The sequence below is a fragment of the Cricetulus griseus genome (assembly GCF_003668045.3).
Source record: "Cricetulus griseus strain 17A/GY chromosome 1 unlocalized genomic scaffold, alternate assembly CriGri-PICRH-1.0 chr1_0, whole genome shotgun sequence".
Taxonomy (NCBI): domain Eukaryota; kingdom Metazoa; phylum Chordata; class Mammalia; order Rodentia; family Cricetidae; genus Cricetulus; species Cricetulus griseus.
Genome location: NW_023276806.1, coordinates 67968270 through 67986426, shown reverse-complemented (window position 1 = coordinate 67986426; position 18157 = coordinate 67968270). Strand labels below are relative to the sequence as shown.

Below are 18157 nucleotides of genomic sequence, written 5' to 3'. Positions count from 1 at the left end.
AGAAAATTTCATTTTTTTGGGAAACAGGATCTTATATAGCCCAGGGTAGTCTTAAATTTGTTGTGTAGGGAGGATGACCTTGAACTTTGATTCTCTTGGCTTTGGACTGTAGACGTGTGCCAACATGGCTAGCCAGTATGCTAAAGAAATTTTAAAAGAGTGATTTTTGTTATTCAATGTATGAATGCTTTTTTTTAATAGTATCTCAATTTTTGATTATTTGTTGAAAGAGTAATATATACATAAATACTTATTTTGTTCGGCATTTTTATATCTAAAGGTTTTTTAAAAATATTTTTAGAATTTATGTTGTAATACGTTGTGTTGTAAATTCATTTTATACATATGCATGGGTTTCCCTATAATATCTACTATATAGTCCCAGTTTTTCCCTCTTATCTGACATATTGCGTCTATGATATAGTAAGTGTCTATGATATAGTAAGTATGTTTTAAGGTCTGTTTGTAGATACCCTCTTTCCATTATTAAATTGTTTGTGCTTTCAATTACTGATGTTGAAGTGTGTTAGTTATTGAAGCATTGTGACATTCTAATGAAAGTAGGAATATGCTTCTCTTCCCCCTCATTGCCCTATTTAATTTTATTCAGAATTACAGTATCATATATACTAGATTTGCTTTTTCTGTTTTGCTTTGTTAGGCATTTTAGGTATTCAGTCATGTCTGCATATACTGCAATGTCTTTCTAAGTTTATTCATCTGATGTTTTATTGTGTCTGATTGCATTTGTTCTTGTCAATAAAATGTAAAAAACGAAATGGTGGGCATTTGTATTTGATATAGAAATGTGCCATTGTTTCTCCAGCTAAGTAAGATGTAACCATGAACTGAAGTAGATACAGTTATTCTTGCTCATGAAAGGAAAAAAATGTTTTTGTTCTCTTTTCCTCAGGAACAGGTAATATTAGTGTATCTTCTTTTAAAAGATTTGGTGGAATTCCTCCTTAAAATAGTTGACTACAGCTTGCATATTTTCAAAAATATGTGCATAGTTCTATTTAGGTTTTTTTTTTAACTTTATCTTGGTGTAAAAATTAAATTGCGTTTGCTTTTAACCCTTTTATTAGTTTAGAAGAAGTAAAATAGTTTATAATTTGGAAATACGTTCCTTATTTTAAATGTCTACAAACCTAGTTAAAAGCTCAACAGGTTTTGTGTGTGGGTTTTTTATTTTTTATTTTTTTGGTTTTTCAAGACTGGGTTTCTCTGTGAGCTTTGGAGTCTATCCTGGCACTCGCCCTGGAGACCAGGCTGGCCTCGAATGCACAGAGATACGCCTGCCTCTGCCTCCCAAGTGCTGGGATTAAAGGTGAGCGTCACCAACGCCCGGCTGGTTTTGTGTTTTTAAATGTGGGTGATATTAGGGAAATAACTCAGAATATTGCCTTTAGTTGTTTCATTTTAAAATTCACACCAAATTTCCATTCATGTATTGTGTGATAGATCTCTAAAGTTGAGTTTGTTTTGCTTTTTCCCATGTAGCCAATTGTATTTCAGTTGTTACATTAGTTTGCTACAAGATATTTTTTATAATTGATGATTCTGATTATGGTTTAACAATCTATATCTTCATTCAATACTAAAATCTTTTAGTGTGAGTATGATTTTCAGTCATGGAAAAGAAGCTTTGTTATTACTGATAAAGTAAATCAACAGAGTGCAGTAATTTTCATGGGTTGGTACATTCCATTTGATATAACTCACTAATCAAGTCTCACATGAGATCATTACAAGTTACATTCCCTCATTCGGAACAATATCCAAATATAAACCAGCTGACCACTGTACTTATTTTGTGTTTGATTTGGTTATAGTTGTCTGACCGATGCTGTGGGTATATTCAGTGTTGCTCATTTTGGTTCCAGATTTCTAAGTCTATTTTATTGGTTTCTTTATGATTATCATACAAATAAAAACAAATACTTAAAAAATTCATGCTGGTGGTGGTGGCACATGATTTTAACCCTAGCACTCAGGAGACAGAGGCAGATGGATCTCTCTGAGTTGGAGGCCAGTCTGTTCTACAAAGCAAGTTCCAAAACAGCCTGGGCTTTTACACAGACAAACCCTGTTTTGAAAAACAACAACAACAAAAATCCAACTACTTAATGTAGGGTTAACCTTGGAAGCTCTAACTTAAAAACAAAACAACAAAAAACTCAAGGGAAAAAAAAAACATTTTAATAGCCATGTGATGTAGAAAGAGAACACTCTATGACATTCTTCCCCTATCATGCTTTACAAGATAGTTTGGTAGTTAATTTTTCACTATTTTTATTGTGAATGTAGACAGATTTCTTCTTAAAATCTTGCATGTGATTTCAAGGTACTTGCTGGAGTGTGGGGGTGTGTTCTATGTAAGACCTGTGGTTTTCTGGGTCATGGCTCTTCTTACTGTCTCATGGGAGAAGTAGCTGGAGGTTGATTGCTTGTCATTGTTACTTCTTTTGTTATACATACCACAGTTTCAATTTGCAGATGATATTGTTTTTTTCTGGACACCTTTCAAATATTACTTTTAATAATTTAATATGTGTTTTCGGGTTACTGATATCTATTCAAAGAAATGGATTTCTATACTCTTCAGACTCAATTTCAGCATCTAATATAGGAGTAGAGTATAGGAAGTTTTTAATACAGAATAGGAAAATAAATGTTTGTTTCCATAATAAAATGTCTAATTTAGGATAAGTATTTTTGAGGAGTCAAAATTTTTATGTATAAAGTTTTAATCTTTATGAAAACTAATTGTTAAACATAATTTTGTAGTTCAAATATTGATCTTGTTTTATATGCTCACATTTTCTGTGGATTTAGTGTTGCTTTTGATATGATGGTGAAAGTTTATCTAAACATGGTATAAACCACCTTTTCTTTTGCTGAATAGGCTTTTATTTTGTGGCATTTATATTATGAGACATAAGAGCAAGAACTTACAATAAATATTTAATTATATAAGACTACTAAAATTATTATTGTAGTCTCTAATGTATAATAGAAAGTGTCAATTCAGGACCATATATACTGGGATTTAGTCCTGAAATGCCAGAATTAACTATGTACTACTGGATAGGATAGTTCGGTTATCTCTTGCAATGTGGGACTATGTAAAGGTCATTGGTTTATTCCTAATCTGGTACTTACATTTAATGTAGAATAAACTATAGATAGTAAATTAGAAGTGCTATTTACTGTTTTAATTATTTTGACATTGTATTTTCATTCACATCTGTAGATTATTTAAACCAACTCTTAAATATATGCTCTATTTGTATATTTTGATTGACTATGTGTGCTTTTATGTCTCAAGTTGAAATACTAGATTCTTAGTTGGATATTAAATGTTTTCTTTTACCTAGTTCATTATTTTAATTTTCCTGTTACTAAAAAAGTTAAATTTCTCATTTTTAGTTTCATCTAGTAGTTAAAATATAGTAATTGTAATTCTGTGTATGTTTACTAATTTTTTTAGCTTGTTTGTCTTAAGACAACGTCTCATTTTGCAGCTCATGCTGGCCTTAAAATCAGGGTAATCCTCTTGCCTTAGCCTCATGAGTGCTTGGGTTACAAATATGTGGCACCATGCTCATATTTTCTTATTAGCTTTTCACATACACTTACCTTTATGAGGCAGTATGGTGTTTTAAAATGGGCTTCAAATTTAATCCTTCCTATTTCTATTTCTCTTCTTGCATATTCCCTACCTTTTTATTTTATTTTGCTTTCCTTTTCCTGTTTTTATTTTTTGGGGCTGGGATCCCTGGCTTCTTATCCTAAAACCTATGGGAGAGAGTGAAAGTACAAATAACTCTTGATGTTTAGGAATGGTGTAATTGTTTGTTGCTGCTGTGATTGCTCTGAATTGGAGACTATAGGGTCCTTTGTTTTGCTGTTCTCTGTTTTTGGTGAACCCTCTTGGCTGAACATGTTTGTTATTTCTGGAAGAGATGCTTGATTTTTAGTCAATATAGCCTAATAAGCATTATGTCAATAATTACATCCCAACTTTAGTGTCACTAGCATGGGGGGTGTACATCTTATTTAGCCTTTTTATTTGTATTTGTCTACATGGTACCAACAGTGAAATAGTCCTTGGAGTTACTTGCTTACATATGAATGAATGCATATTTTTAAATTGGTAGCTTTTTGGTTTTGTTGTCATTATCGCCTTAAAATAAAAATGTATTGATAAGTATAACAAGATAAAATAAGGGCTAGAAAGCTGGCTCAACAGTTAAGAGCTACTCTTTCTAGAGGCCAAGTGTTTTGTTCTCAGCACCCACATCAGGAGGTTCACAACTAACTCTAGCGTCAGGATTTGGTGCTTCTTTTGAACTCCCCGGGCACACATATGTGTCATACAGTTACACACATAAACATAATTTGTTAAAAGATACAATACAAACATAATGAAATAGATGAGTATTGTTTTTCTTCTAAATGTCTAAATCTTAGTATTTGACAAACCAATAAGACCACATGTTACCTTCCTGTATTTCACCACATCTCTTACTTTAAAACAGGCAACTCTAAACTTGGGTCTGTCATTTCCTAAATAGGGGAGATTAAGATACCAGACTCTCATCTTTAATTTAGGATTATGAAAATGCTTATTCCTTACAAGTGTGTGAAATAAATGGGACTTACAAATGTATAATGCTTCTTGGTTAGTATTTGTATTAAGTATTTAATTAGGGAGCTTCCACAAGCCCTAATTCTATGTAATCTTGCTGTTTTCAAGCTGTACTCACATGTCCTACTGCCAGGGTGGAGCTCTTGGTATTCTATAGAGCTTCTGTTTGGGCTACTCCTGGGAAGAGTGGTTGGTGTCAGAGCTCTTATTGTCATGCAAGCAGCTTTTCCCAGGAAAAGCCCTTCTTTTCTTTATAGTGTTGTTATTGTCCAAGGTGTGTACATAGGCTTCTTATTTTTATTTTGTAGGTATAGCAACCACTGAAGGGCCTCAGAACACAGAGAAGGATTAATAGCAGTACTGAGTGAGAGATACTGCATCTCCTAGAGTTCACATGCCAAGCTTTTACATAGGAACTGCCTTTGGAACTCTCATACTTCTCAGCCCAGGCCTTTTCTCTTTGCAGGCTCTAAGGCCTAGTTCAGGTCTTTGGAGTAACAGTTCTTCTAACTATATATTGGTTTTTTTTTTTTCCCCTTGGAATTAGGTTCCATCCATTTACAGCCAGTTAGTCAGTAGGTCAGCCAGTCTCTGTCTCTGTCTTGTGTGTGTGTGTGTGTGTGTGTGTGTGTGTGTGTGTGTGTGTGTGTGTGTGTGTGTGTGCATGCTCGCCAGTGCCCATGCATGTGTGTGAGTGCAGGTTCACATGGCATGGGGGTGTACATTCAGATGTATGTCTATGCATGTGAATATCAGAGGGCAGCCTTGGGAATCATCTTTCAGGTGCTGTACACCTTTCTGCATAGCTAGAGACTCAATATCTCTCAGTTAATTTTTCGAATCAGGTATACCTAGTATGCAGTGGAGGGTGTCTTTTATGTTGTTTCACTTTCTGTAATTTCCCTGCTGGAGCTCAAAATTTTTCTACTTTTAGGTCTTCTCTGGATAACTATTGAACAGATCATGTACATATTTGTTTGTGGTATACATATATACTCTAACAGGCTATCAATTTTTAGAGCTCTTTATGAAAAACCAACTGTCATTGGATGAGAAACAACTATCTAAATGTAAACTAGTCCCCGCACTTGGGAGTAAGTAGTATCTTTAGGAATCAAGGCCAGACTGGTCCATGTAGTGAGTTCTAGTCCAGCCAAGGTTATATATTGAAACCATGTCTCAAATTTTGTCACATATACTATGTTGTTTGTAATTTGTAATTTGTACCTGACTGGTCCTTCACTTGTATATTATGATTTCTAGTTTTGTGTTTTATGGGTTGTGAGTGTGCATTCGTGCGTGTGTGTGTGTGTGTGTGTGTGTGTGTGTGTGTGTGTGTGTGTGTGTGTGTGTGTGTTCTCGCATGCACGTGCATGCGTGTGTATGCTCCTTCAGTATTTTGGCTACTGTGAACACTGTGATAGTACACACAGATGTGAAGAATCTTTGTGGTATGTACAGTTAGAGTCCTTTTTTAAAAAATGCCCAACAGTATTGTAAATTGTTCATATAGTAGTTCTATTTATGAGAAAATTCTATACTGATTTCCATAGTGGCTGCACCAATTTATATTTCTGCCATCAGTTTATAAAGATCCTTCCATCCTAAACATATGGAAAAATAGCTAACATCCATAGCCATCAGGGAAATGCAAATAAAACAGCTTTTAGTTCAATCTCCCCCAGTGGAAATGGCTATTATTAATCCATGTCAATAAGAGTTGAAGGACTTATAGCAGCATAAGAGTTTGTAGATAAATAAAAAATTCAGTTAGTATTTCATATGTTAAATAAGTTTTCAAACTTTTGAGGAATATTTCATTTAAGAAGGAAATGGGTAAAATATTAACTCAAGGAAAGTACAAATGTATTTTAAATGGGAGAGCTTTGGCTGCTATTTACAAGGCAGAATTTTTGGGACAGGATATGGCCATACAGATTACATTGGCTGAACCAACTATTAGCCCAGGTTGGCCTCCAGAGTGCTGGGATTATAGCATGAACCACTAATCACATGATTACATGTCTTATTCTCCACGCTTAGTTTTGTCCCTTTCCCTTGCTGCTTTATTTTGTTATATTTGTTTTATCTTGAGTGGTTGCTTCTTGGTGAATACTTGTTTATTCCTTACCTCTCTCCAATTCATAAGGCTTTTCTTTCCCTATACATTTATGTCTCTCTTAGGAATTTATGCCTCTCTGAGGAATTTTGATAGTTATTTTTATCTCCTATTATAAAGCTGTGATTGTTTACTCACAGTTGCGTTGAGATGCTGGAAGAAAAGGACTGTTCACTGTGTGTTCTGGTAACAAAATGAATATAGAATAAATGGAGGAAGCTGCTGTTTCACACAGACTGTTCTCATCATTTTATTTCTATTATTTAGTTCTCCAGAAAAATCTTGTTTTATTTTCTACTGTTTTAGCTGAAGCATCTGAGAGACAGGATTTTGTATAGCTTGTCCACTTTTGAAGACTTCAGATCTAAGATTTGAACTCAAGCTATCTGGTTATAGATATTGTGCTTTTAAGCACTGATTTAATTATGCTTATTTATAAAGCTGAATCAATTGTTTTCCTATCTGCTTCTTTTGAAATGCATTTGGTTTGTAGTTAGCTATAAGTCACCCATTTGTAATTGTAAATGTATTTACTCATTTAGCCATGAGACCTTACTAAGTTAAGTACCATTGTTTTGTATGATTTAAAATCACATTATGATTTTTAAAGGTTTTTTTAAATTCAGTCCTCTTTATTGTTTTAATTCTGCCACTGTCATTGAACATGAATTCTACATGTCTTTTACTTAATTTACTAAATAGATGATGTACTGACGGCATTGTTAATGGACCTATCTTGCCTTTTTTAAAAAAAAAATAATGTTTGAGGATCTATCTAAAATTTGGTTTGAAAAATATTAATAGGTACTCTAGTAAGTAATAAAATAATAAAACAGTATTGTGTATACACTGGAAAGTATGTGCAAACTTCAGTCTGCTTGGCATTGACTTGTTTTTACAAATATATATATAAGGCTTTTTAAAGCAAGCTATTATTATGAGAAACCTAAAGGTTTTAAACCTGTGCTAATCTTGAAATCATTTAATATTATTGGGGACTGCAGTTTGTAGAGATAAAGCCCCAGAGCACATTGCACCTAGTCCATTAAAAGAAGAAGAAACGGGAGAGATACTTTGATAAGTGTCCTGCCTGTTTTAACCTTGAATGCTGTTATGGGGTGGGCTGGGAAGCAGGGATGGTGCTATATCTGTTTCATTGCTTAGACTTTTTCCTGCTGAGAGAAATCAATACTTTGAGGCGGTGCATGACAGAGAAATCACTTCAGAATTAAAGGTGGCTGTCACACATTATCATTGGTTGACTTTTGTTTGCTGTTGAGGTTTTGAAGCTTTCATTTTTCTTAGTCTTTCAGGAGTCTAAGGCTTCTATAGAATGCATTAATTTTATTTTTTCAAGATCAGACTTCAAACCTGGAGTGTGTGATAAAGCACAAAGACCTCTAAAATTAAATTATTGAAAAACTTCTTTATTTGTTGAACTTTATGTGGCTTTCCTTTTCAACAGCTTTCAGTAATCCTGTAGCATTGTTCTGTTCTCTGTCTAAAGGCACATATTTTTTAATATTTAAATTTTAAACACTAAAATCATGAAACTAATTCATTTATATTGTTAACATACAATACTAAATTAGGAAGAGGATTCTCTTATATTTTGAGACAGTTTTGGTTTCAAAATTTTAAGTTGTTTTTGTTTTTGTTTTAAAATACTCTGGTAAATTAGTTGCCCTATATCAAATAAAACATGTTATTCTAGAAATCTAATGCTTGAAACCTTGTAAGTTTGACATCCTTAGTATAGCTGAGTTTCTTGGTGTTAAAAGGCAGTGTTTGTGAGGCCTCTTTCTGTGCAGTTAAGTTATAACTCTTTTCTGCAGTATGATAACCAGGGCTCTAAATCTCAGTCTCTTTTCTCCCACCCTTCTCCTCTCTTTTTCTTTCCCTTCTAATGTTTGTAGGAAATTTTCTTATTTTGTAGAATGTGTTGAGCTGTTCTTCCTTTCTTTTTTCTTTGTTGTTCTTGTTTTTAAATTGGGGCCTTCTGTATAGCCCTAGCTGGTCTGGAACTCACTATGGATACCAACTAGCCCCAGAAGTAGAACAGCCCTCCAGCTCAGTGTCTACAGTGCTGGAATTATAGGCCCAAGCCATTAGGCCTAGCACTCCATTTTTTATATTAATAATTTATAGATCTTTCTTTTTTCTTGTTCTTGAACATTCTGGCTATTAATTATAATGATGCTGCAACTGTTGTTAGAGAACCAAATGGTACTTTTATTGAATTTTCTCTATGAAAAAAAATTCTGTATACTTTAAATAATTGGATCTTTTCTTTATTTATTATCTTTCATAGATGATTAGGCCACTTATTTTTAATAGACATTTAGATCACTGATCCCAATTCTCTACTTGTCTAATATATTTAAGTCTATAAGTTTTCCTTTAAATTCTGCTGTAGCTGATTTTATATTTTTTCTAATTTTCCTAATGAGTTTTTCATTGATTTGTAAATTAATCTGAGGTGAGTTTCTTAATTCCCAATTATGTGGGAGCTTTTAAAAAGAATACTATTCTTTTACCTTAGACAATCAACCAATGAAACAAAAGAATATGAAGTTCTGGATCTTTTTCTGCATAACTTCTTCTCTAGTAACTTGTCCTTCATATTCTTGTCTTCTGAATAGAGTTTAAAAATTTGTGCATGTGATTAGGGGGTGGTACAGTTAGAAGACAGCTTGTGTAAGTTGTTTCTGTTCTACCATGTGGGTCCTTGAGATAGAAATCAAGTTGTCAGGTTTGATGACAAAACATCTTTACCTTTACCCATGAGTCATGTCATTAGCCCCAAATAGACTTTTTTTTTTAATATAAGATACACAATGTTTTTTCTTGTTTGTGTAAAATTTCAAGGATATTCTTTGGATGTAATCTGCATTTGTCTAAAATATAGGTGCATAGACGGACATAAGATAATACGTGATGGCTAAATTATAGGTTATGTGTTCTAGGGAATAAAACATCTTGTGCTGGAGGGGGAACCCAGTAGTAGAATGCTACCACAAAACAAAACAAAAATGTCTTCTGCTCTTTTTCGGCAGTCATATATTTTGGAGGGTTGAGGGTAGAGTATATAAATTATTTTTACTATAAAAAGTTTCTTCTAATTAGGTGTTGGTGCATACCTTTAATCCCAGCACTCAGGAAGCAGAGGCAGGTGGATCTCTGCGAGTTCGAGGCCAGTCTAGTCTATAGAGCGAGTTCCTGGACAGCCAGGGCTGTTACATGGAGAAACCTTGTCTTGGAAAAAAATTCTTCTAGAAAAAAATCCAATGTTTGTTCATAAGAGGCTATTTAGGTTATTTCTACCTCTTAGTTTTGAACTAATAGAAACCCTTTTCTAAAGTGAAATAAGTGGGCTCTTATCTGAGGAAAAAATTGGTGCTGCATGTTACTGCATATAGAAAAGCTTCTCAGTGTAATAGCATGTTTAAGATGAGGGTGGCCAGTTCAACTTAGTAAAGTCCAGTGTTGGATGATTACCCTTATGGTAGTGATGTATGGTCTTAAATTTTGAATAAATAGTTGAATCAGCTATAAAAAATTGAAAGGTAGGGCTAATTGGTGGTAGATAATAAATGATGTGGGAAATTGATGGTTCAAATGGAACATTTGAGAAAACCTTGATAAATATACAAAGATTTCATAATAGAAAGAGCTATGAAGGGAAACATGTTAGTACCAACAGAGGAAGCCAGTTCAGTGCCAGCAAGAAACCAAAATAAGCTGTTTGATTTTCGGTTACATCTCTCTGAACTTCCATGCAAAAGCTAAATAGTGAAGTAGGATATAATGAAGTCCACATGAAAAAATTTAAATTCACTATTGTCTCTGCTTCTTCATTTAGAGAGCTAATGTGGGAACTTACATTGTGGTGGACATTCTAAGTTGTTTTTTTATTCCATTATAACTTATTTATTTACTATAAATAATTAATTCTAAGGAGCAAGTTATATTTTATTTTCTTCATTAATTCTCAGTAACAAAAGTTAAGTTTCTTTAATAGTCTTCAAATGCAAATTGAATTATTTAGCTTTTAGGGTAATTTCTTTTGTTTTAACATTCAAATATTTTTATACTGTTGTGATGTTGCATTATTTAATGTGACACTTAAGTCCAGAAAAGCAGAGGTAATATGAAGTAAAATGTTCTGCCTAAAATAATACTGAAGGAAAACTTTAGAGTTACCCTTTTTTATGTTCTGAATTCAAGTGTCAGTTGAGCTATAGGGATGGTGTCTCAGGGTTACATTCATTCAACCTTGAAACACAGATACATGTGTTTCCCCAACACATGTGTGTCACTCAAGTGTTCCTCATACGTACCTGCCTGAATAATATAAATTATTATTGGTATTTGATGAGAACATCTTCAATTTACACTATTAAGATGATTTTAAGAAAAGAGATAAGTTTATTATATGTTTTAGAAACATTCTTTTTTATTTTAAAGCAATCTTTTCTCATTTTACATATCAATCCCAGTTCCCACTCCCTCCCCTCCTCCTGCTCTCTCCACATTCCCCCTACTCCATGCCATCTACTCCTCAAGAGAGGATAAGGCTTCCTTACCATGGGGAGTCAACAAAGTCTGGCATATTGCTTTGAGACAGGACCAATGCCTTCCCCCTGTATTTAGGCTGAACAAGGTATCCCTCCAAAGAGAATGGGCTCTAAAAAGCCAGTTCAAGCACTAGGGATAAATACAGGTCCCACTGCCAGTAGCCTCACAGACTGCCCAAGCCACACAACTGTCACCCACATTTACATGGCCCAACTCGGTCCCATGCAGGTTTCCCAGCTGTCAGTCCAGAGTCTGTGAAGAAACATTCTTATTTGGTTTTCTTTTACCATGTTTTAAGGTCAAATGTGACTGTAATGTTCTACAAGGAGACAGAGATTGATAATCAGGAAAGAATGGTTCTTTAATGTGATTTATATCTATAGATTTTATGTCAGATATGAAAAGTTGCCTTTTAAATTGTAAAGGAAGATCCATTAAAGAACACTTTAAACCGTTTTACTATTTAGCTTACCTTGAGTCCTTGTTTTTAGAAATGCCTTTTCAGCAAACTTTGATAGGCTAGCAAATGTTTATTTTTCAACTATTTATAAAAAGTAGAAATAGTCTCTTTAAGTAAGGTCTTGCTACAAGTAAGGGCACTTTTAGTAGTGTTTAATATGAAGATAAGCAATGTTTATGGGAGTACAGTGACCATTAATTTCTCTAATTTCCATCCATAATTTGAATTTCCTCTCGTCAGATAAAGTTAGAAAAAGTTATACTGTGGATGTAGTAAGTAATTCAGGATACAATGTGTATAAAGATCTCTGTATCCTTATACAGTTCCTTTTTCTGTAGCTTAGCTTTTTAGCTCTTGTCTGGATCTCTGAAAATGTCACTATCAAGTGACATTTGCAACAATGAAATAATATCCACTTTCACTTAAGCTGCTGTCCATTCAGATATTTAAAAAATATTTTTTCTTTTGTTTGTTCAACTCAAAATTTACAGAAGTGCCCCCTCCTGTAGCTTCTTTATTACAGTCCTTCAATACATATAAAATATCATATTTGCATTTGATTTGCTCTAGCCTACTTTGTAATATGTCTTATAGTCTGTACATCAGCATTTACATAATATAACATAATTTGTTTTTCTCTGATTTTAATATTCATTTTATTAATTATATAGCAATACATTTAAATTTTTAGCAGTAGTTAAATAAATTGAATATTTTCTCAAGCTATTTGTTTTTACATTCAGATATTTTTATAACTCATGTGATGTTTACTTATACCTAGTTTATATGACATTTAAAGTCCAAAAATAGAGTGATATGAAGTACGAAGTTCTGCCCACAAGAAAATCAAACAAAAGCATCCTTTTGAGTTTGTCCTCAAGTGATATCTAGGATCTTTGAGTTTTTCTTCCTCTCAGTTTGTGTTTCTACTCTCATATCTTGTCTGCTGCGCTCTTCTCCCAGTGAGCTTCATGGGTCATTTACAGGACAATGGAAATCTTTCCAGTGACCACACCACAGACAAAAACATCCTTCCCTCTTCCAGCAACCATTAGTTACTTGTAAATCCTCATAGAAGAATTCATTCTTGTGAATTAGTCCCTGTATGATAAGATATTGAAGGACACAGTCTTACTCAGGTAACCATAGGTGTTGAGTTCATGGTTAACAGCCATGTCAGCCTAAGGAACAGCATCCCACAGCACTCTACCCTTCATCCAGCTCCTGTGTTCTTTCTGCTTTCTCCTGTGATGTTCACTGAGCCTTTGAGGGGATGGATTATCTAGATGTCCTCTTTATGAATAAACATTCAGCAGTCACTTGTTCTTGAGTAATAGATTCCTGTAATTAAATTAATCCTGTCATTTAGCAAGTTTAAACCTAAAGTGGAAGTTTAAACCCAGAGAAACTAAGGAATTGGTCAATACTATCAAGAAACATCAGACAGATGATAGAGTAAGCTTGCTTATTTTGATTCATAGTGTTTTTTTTCTATTTTCACTCTGAATTCTGCAGTTTCAGTATAAATAATTGCTGAAAAATACTTCTACCTGTATTTTTCTTGTGTCAAAATGTATTTCTTCTCTGTTTTTCTTTTGTGCGTCTGGTTTAAAGGTTCGTTTTCTTTCCTCCCTTGAATAACTTATTCCTCAAAACCATCCATTGTTAAATCCAGTCTTTGATTCCCTATAAAATGATACATTACACATACCTTTTTTTCATTATGCATGTGAACAACCTCTATTTTCCATTTTGTCCACCTGCGTTTCTGTTAATGGTCCCTGAGCCTTGGGTTGGGGTGGGCATGATTCGATCTGTGGCAGAGCACTCCACTGACACTTACTCTCTGAACTTTGGTCAGTTGTGAGTTTCTGCATTAACCATTGTCCACTGCACATAGAAACTTCTCTGAGCACTAAGACCTGAAGTATGAGATAAGAATTTAGATGGCAGTTTGATACTTAGCAGAATAATAGGAGTAGGTTCTCCCCTGGGGCCCGTGAGCTTTTTCAACCATGTTTTCTAGGCCAGATTTACATTATGAGGGATGTTTCTTCCTGTGGCACAGGCCTTAAATCCAATCAGAAAGTGGTACTTACCCCAATAGTATTCGTGATTCTATTGCATCACTAGATATGCCTCATCATGGTGGACTTTATTGAAATTTAAGATGAGTAATACTGTTGATGACTTTTATCTCCCAGGACCTACATAGCACCTTTTCTTACTATCAAAGCTAGCCAGTAGACAGGAAGCTTTCTGGTCAGTACCAACTTGATTTCTTTGTTCAGTGTGGTCAAAGTAGGCAGTGTCTTCAGCAATAGGGCCTTAATATTAGGTATAGTCTGAGTTCTTTTTTGTTTTAATAATAAAAACCCAGAGTCAGTTATCAGGGGGTGAAAGCTGAAAGATCAGAGAAGGAAAACATCCAGCCACTAGAGAGTTCTTCCCTCTGCCAATATGCTCAGACCGGACTGCATTGCACCTCAGACTGCCATGAGTTCCTGTCTCTTGAGCCTTATATTCCTCTCTCCACCCAGCCATATCCTTTCCTGTCTCCACCTCCTTAGTGCTGAGATTAAAGGCATGTCACTCCAAGTGCTGGAATCACCTTTGTGTGAGCTCCGTTTCTCTTTTAGACTGGATCAATTTTGTGTAGCCCAGGGTAACCTTGAATTAACCAGAGATCCATCTGCCTCCATCTCCAGAGTGCTGGGATTAAAGGTGTGTGCCTTTAATTGCCTGGCCTCTATGGCTGACTAGTGTGGCTAGCTTTGCACCCTGATCTTCAGGCAAGCTTTATTTGTTAGATCATAAAAAAAGTATCATCACAATTAGATTCAGTACCAGTAGCCTATGTTGTTTTGGAGGTCTCCAGGCAACCCATACACGAATGGGTTAGGCATGACTAACAACTTACCTGTCACTGGGCTTTTTATTTGTTACTTTATGACTTTGGGGAGTTAACTCCAAGTCAACACTTTTATATATACATACATATATGTGTGTGTATAAATATCTTATAGTAGTTTTCATACAGCTTTCAAGCAACTTTAATATTAGTTATCCTTCACCCCTCCTTCTACTCTTGCTCTCTTCCCTATCCCCTCTTAAACCCCCCTTCTCAATATTCTCCCTTTCCCCTTCATTTTTTAAGGATTCAAATGTCTTAAAAGTTTATGATTTGATTTGGAATAAACACTATTTTTTTTTTTTTTGCAGTTGCCATAGTTCTACTGTATTTCACTTCTGGATTTATCTTTAGGCTATCCCACTCCTTGCCCTGTAGGATAGAAAACGTTCAGTTCTTCTGGAGGTATTTACTTCTATACACTGAGAAAGAGGAGTATACTATTTACCCAAACTCGGAACTTTCTACTTCATACAATAATTGTACTGGGTGACCTGGGCTAAATGTCAGTGTGATGTGATTATTACCTTAAGAGGTTTAGGACAATCAGGACCCTTCTTTATTGCTAGTGTTGTGGTGGGAGTTGCATGTGACTATAGTCTGTCCAGATTCCTACTATCCATATAATAGGAGAGGCAGGCAACCACAATGTATATGTGTAATATATAAAGTAACAACTTTTCTGCCAATCAAATGCAGGCTACTTCCCAGGGTGTGTGTGTTTGTAAGTGTATGTGTACATGTATTTTCATTTGAAAGTTAAGGCCATGAGTTGGTAGATAATGTAGAGGGTCATTTACATCAGTGCTCATGCTTCTAATCATGATCATAAATATGACACCAGAAGTGGCAGAATTGAAAAAAAAAAAAAGCATCTTGGAAACTGTCACTGTGCTCAGTTACTGCTTAAGAGCCCTAACATGTTTTGGAAAATTGCTATCTAAGGTAGTATTTCTCATACTTCAGTGTACATTCTATTACCCTGGGGAGATTAACATCCAGATCCTGCCTTAGTGTTTTGGGAGTGGAACTTAATTCTGCATTTTTAATCTCCCAGGTGATTCTTTCCCTACAGGTTTATTTTATAGATTGAATTTAAGAGGCCAAAATTTTCTTCTTCAAAGTTCGAGAAGTTGCTGTATTTATTAATGTAAGCTTTACAAAAAACCAAGAAAACATAACAACAACAACAAACTAAAACCTCTTATCCTGACCTTTGCAGTGACCTCGTAACTTGCTTCATTTCTTTAGTTATCTTGTCTCATTACAATTCACTCTCTTAGAGATATCATGATCATTTTGACATATAAACTGATCCCATATTCTCCTTTTAAATTTTTTTCAGGGCATTTGAATGAAATATAAACTCACCATAATTATCTAGTACAAATAATGTCTCCATATTTATTCCATAGCATTATTTCCTCTACTTGGTCTTGTCATTATGGCTGTAATGCAGGACCCAAATTTCTTATGTTTTGCTGTTTATCACTGATAATATCTGTTTAACTGTTCTCAGCTTCAGAATGTATCTTATTTTTGACTTTAGAAAACTAAATTAATCAATGTTTAATGAGCTTTATAAAATTAGCATTAAAGTTTTAGTTGGCTTGATTCATTCTAAAAATTGTTTCATGATACATACTTAGCATTTATCCACATTTTTATAGTTAATTAATTAATAAATCTTTCTCTCTCCCACCATACCAGTCATTGTGTGCGCAATATTCTGCAGACAAACGTGAAGAGGAGAAGATGTGTGATCATTTAATAAGAGCAGCTAAATACCGAGACCATGTGACAGCCACTCAGTTAATCCAGAAAATTATCAACCTTCTCACAGACAAGCATGGAGCCTGGGGAAGTTCTGCAGTGAGGTAGGAAAGCCTTCAGTGTGGACCCCTCATCCTCTGTAGGCAGCCTAGGTTTAAATAAATGGCTTTGAATATGAACAAGGCTAAATGAAGAACAGAATTAAGTATATGTCTCTACTTCAGATTTAACTCATAGGAAGAGAACATCTATTTGGGTATATTTATAGATCTTTTTTGGTACTAGTTCTTTCAAATCATTTTTAAAGAGAATTTGTCCATCCTTCCTTTCTCATTTTACAGTGAATTGGATAGACAAACAAATCTTATTTTATTGATTCTACTTCATAGAATCTCCTGAAATACATTATTTTTAAATGATTTTGTATTTAATATATGTGTCTCATGGACATAGAATCTAGTTTAGAACTTTTCCTAATAAATAATTTTGACATTTTTTAAAAAGTTAACTTAAAAAGTTTGAATTGAAGGCCACTTGTAAGATTGTTTGCAAGTGTTCAGTAATATAGAAGAGGTATACAACTTTGGTTTCAAGTACTGAGGTTGACCCTTTGAGAGAAAATATATATCAGATTTATGATAGGAACGATGTTTGTTTCTTTTTTCAATCATACTCCAGTTGATGTGATATGGGATATAGAGGTCATGAAATGACTTGAATATTGAGATCAGTGGTTATTAATGCCTTATAACATCTACAGGTGTCGGCCTCCAACCCCCTCACTCTGTGTGCTGTGTCAACAAAGGTCATAGAGTTTTGTGGTGCTTTAATGCTACATATTTGATGAGGTCATTTTTATACCAGATACTGAGTAAATGAGTATAGTCCTTTGCATGGTACATAGTGGGAACTGAACGTATATTTGTTAAAGTTTTTTAGTTTTTGTTTTCTTTGAAAGAAACTGTAAGATTAAAAAAATTGGTGGGGGGTAACTTTACACTGTTTCATGGGTCAGTTTTATCAAGCAGCCGGCTCCTTTCTAGTGATAGCTAGGTATTTATGTAGGACAGCATTTCTGTACTATCAGAGTCAAATATTTCTGAAGTGATTTTTGTTGTTAACAAAATATCTTTAAAAGATAAATGGACTGTAGAATGTATTTATCTAAAATAATTGCTGGTTTATAATAGAGTTGCTATCTCAACATTATTATTCTATACAGCTAGACATTACTAAGGTCTCAAATTTTAATATACCTGAAAATCCAAAGAAACGTGTTTTCTTTTCAAATAAGAATAGCTGTTATATTCTTGGCTCTTGGATAGATGCATTTTAATTCTGTCTAGTAACGAAAGGTACATTATTAAAAAGAAAATTTCCGGGGGCTAGAGAGATGGTTCAGTAGTTAAGAGCACTGACTGTTCTACCAGAGGACCTGGGTTCAAATCCCAGTACCCACATGGCATCTCACAACTGTTCTTTCAATTCCAGGGGATCTAGCACCCTCATACAGACATGCAGGCAAAACACCAATGCACATAAAATAAAAATAAAGCTTTTAAGTTGCCTGGAGAAATGGCTCAGAGGTTAAGAGCACTGACTGCTCTTCCAGAGGTCCTGAGTTCAATTCCCAGCAGCCACATGATGGCTTACAACCATCCA

The 18157-nt window shown here is 34.4% G+C and overlaps 1 protein-coding gene across 5 annotated transcripts in view; it reads left to right on the top strand.

Annotated features, from left to right (window-relative positions):
* Lrba (LPS responsive beige-like anchor protein) overlaps nt 1-18157 on the top strand; it is a 561457-nt gene that overhangs the window by 213216 nt on the left and 330084 nt on the right. For all 5 annotated transcript variants that reach the window (XM_027392996.2, XM_027392995.2, XM_027392998.1 and 2 more), the window contains one exon: nt 16433-16599. In XM_027392996.2, the coding sequence (XP_027248797.1) occupies nt 16433-16599 (167 nt within the window). The remainder of the gene's footprint in view (nt 1-16432; nt 16600-18157) is intronic.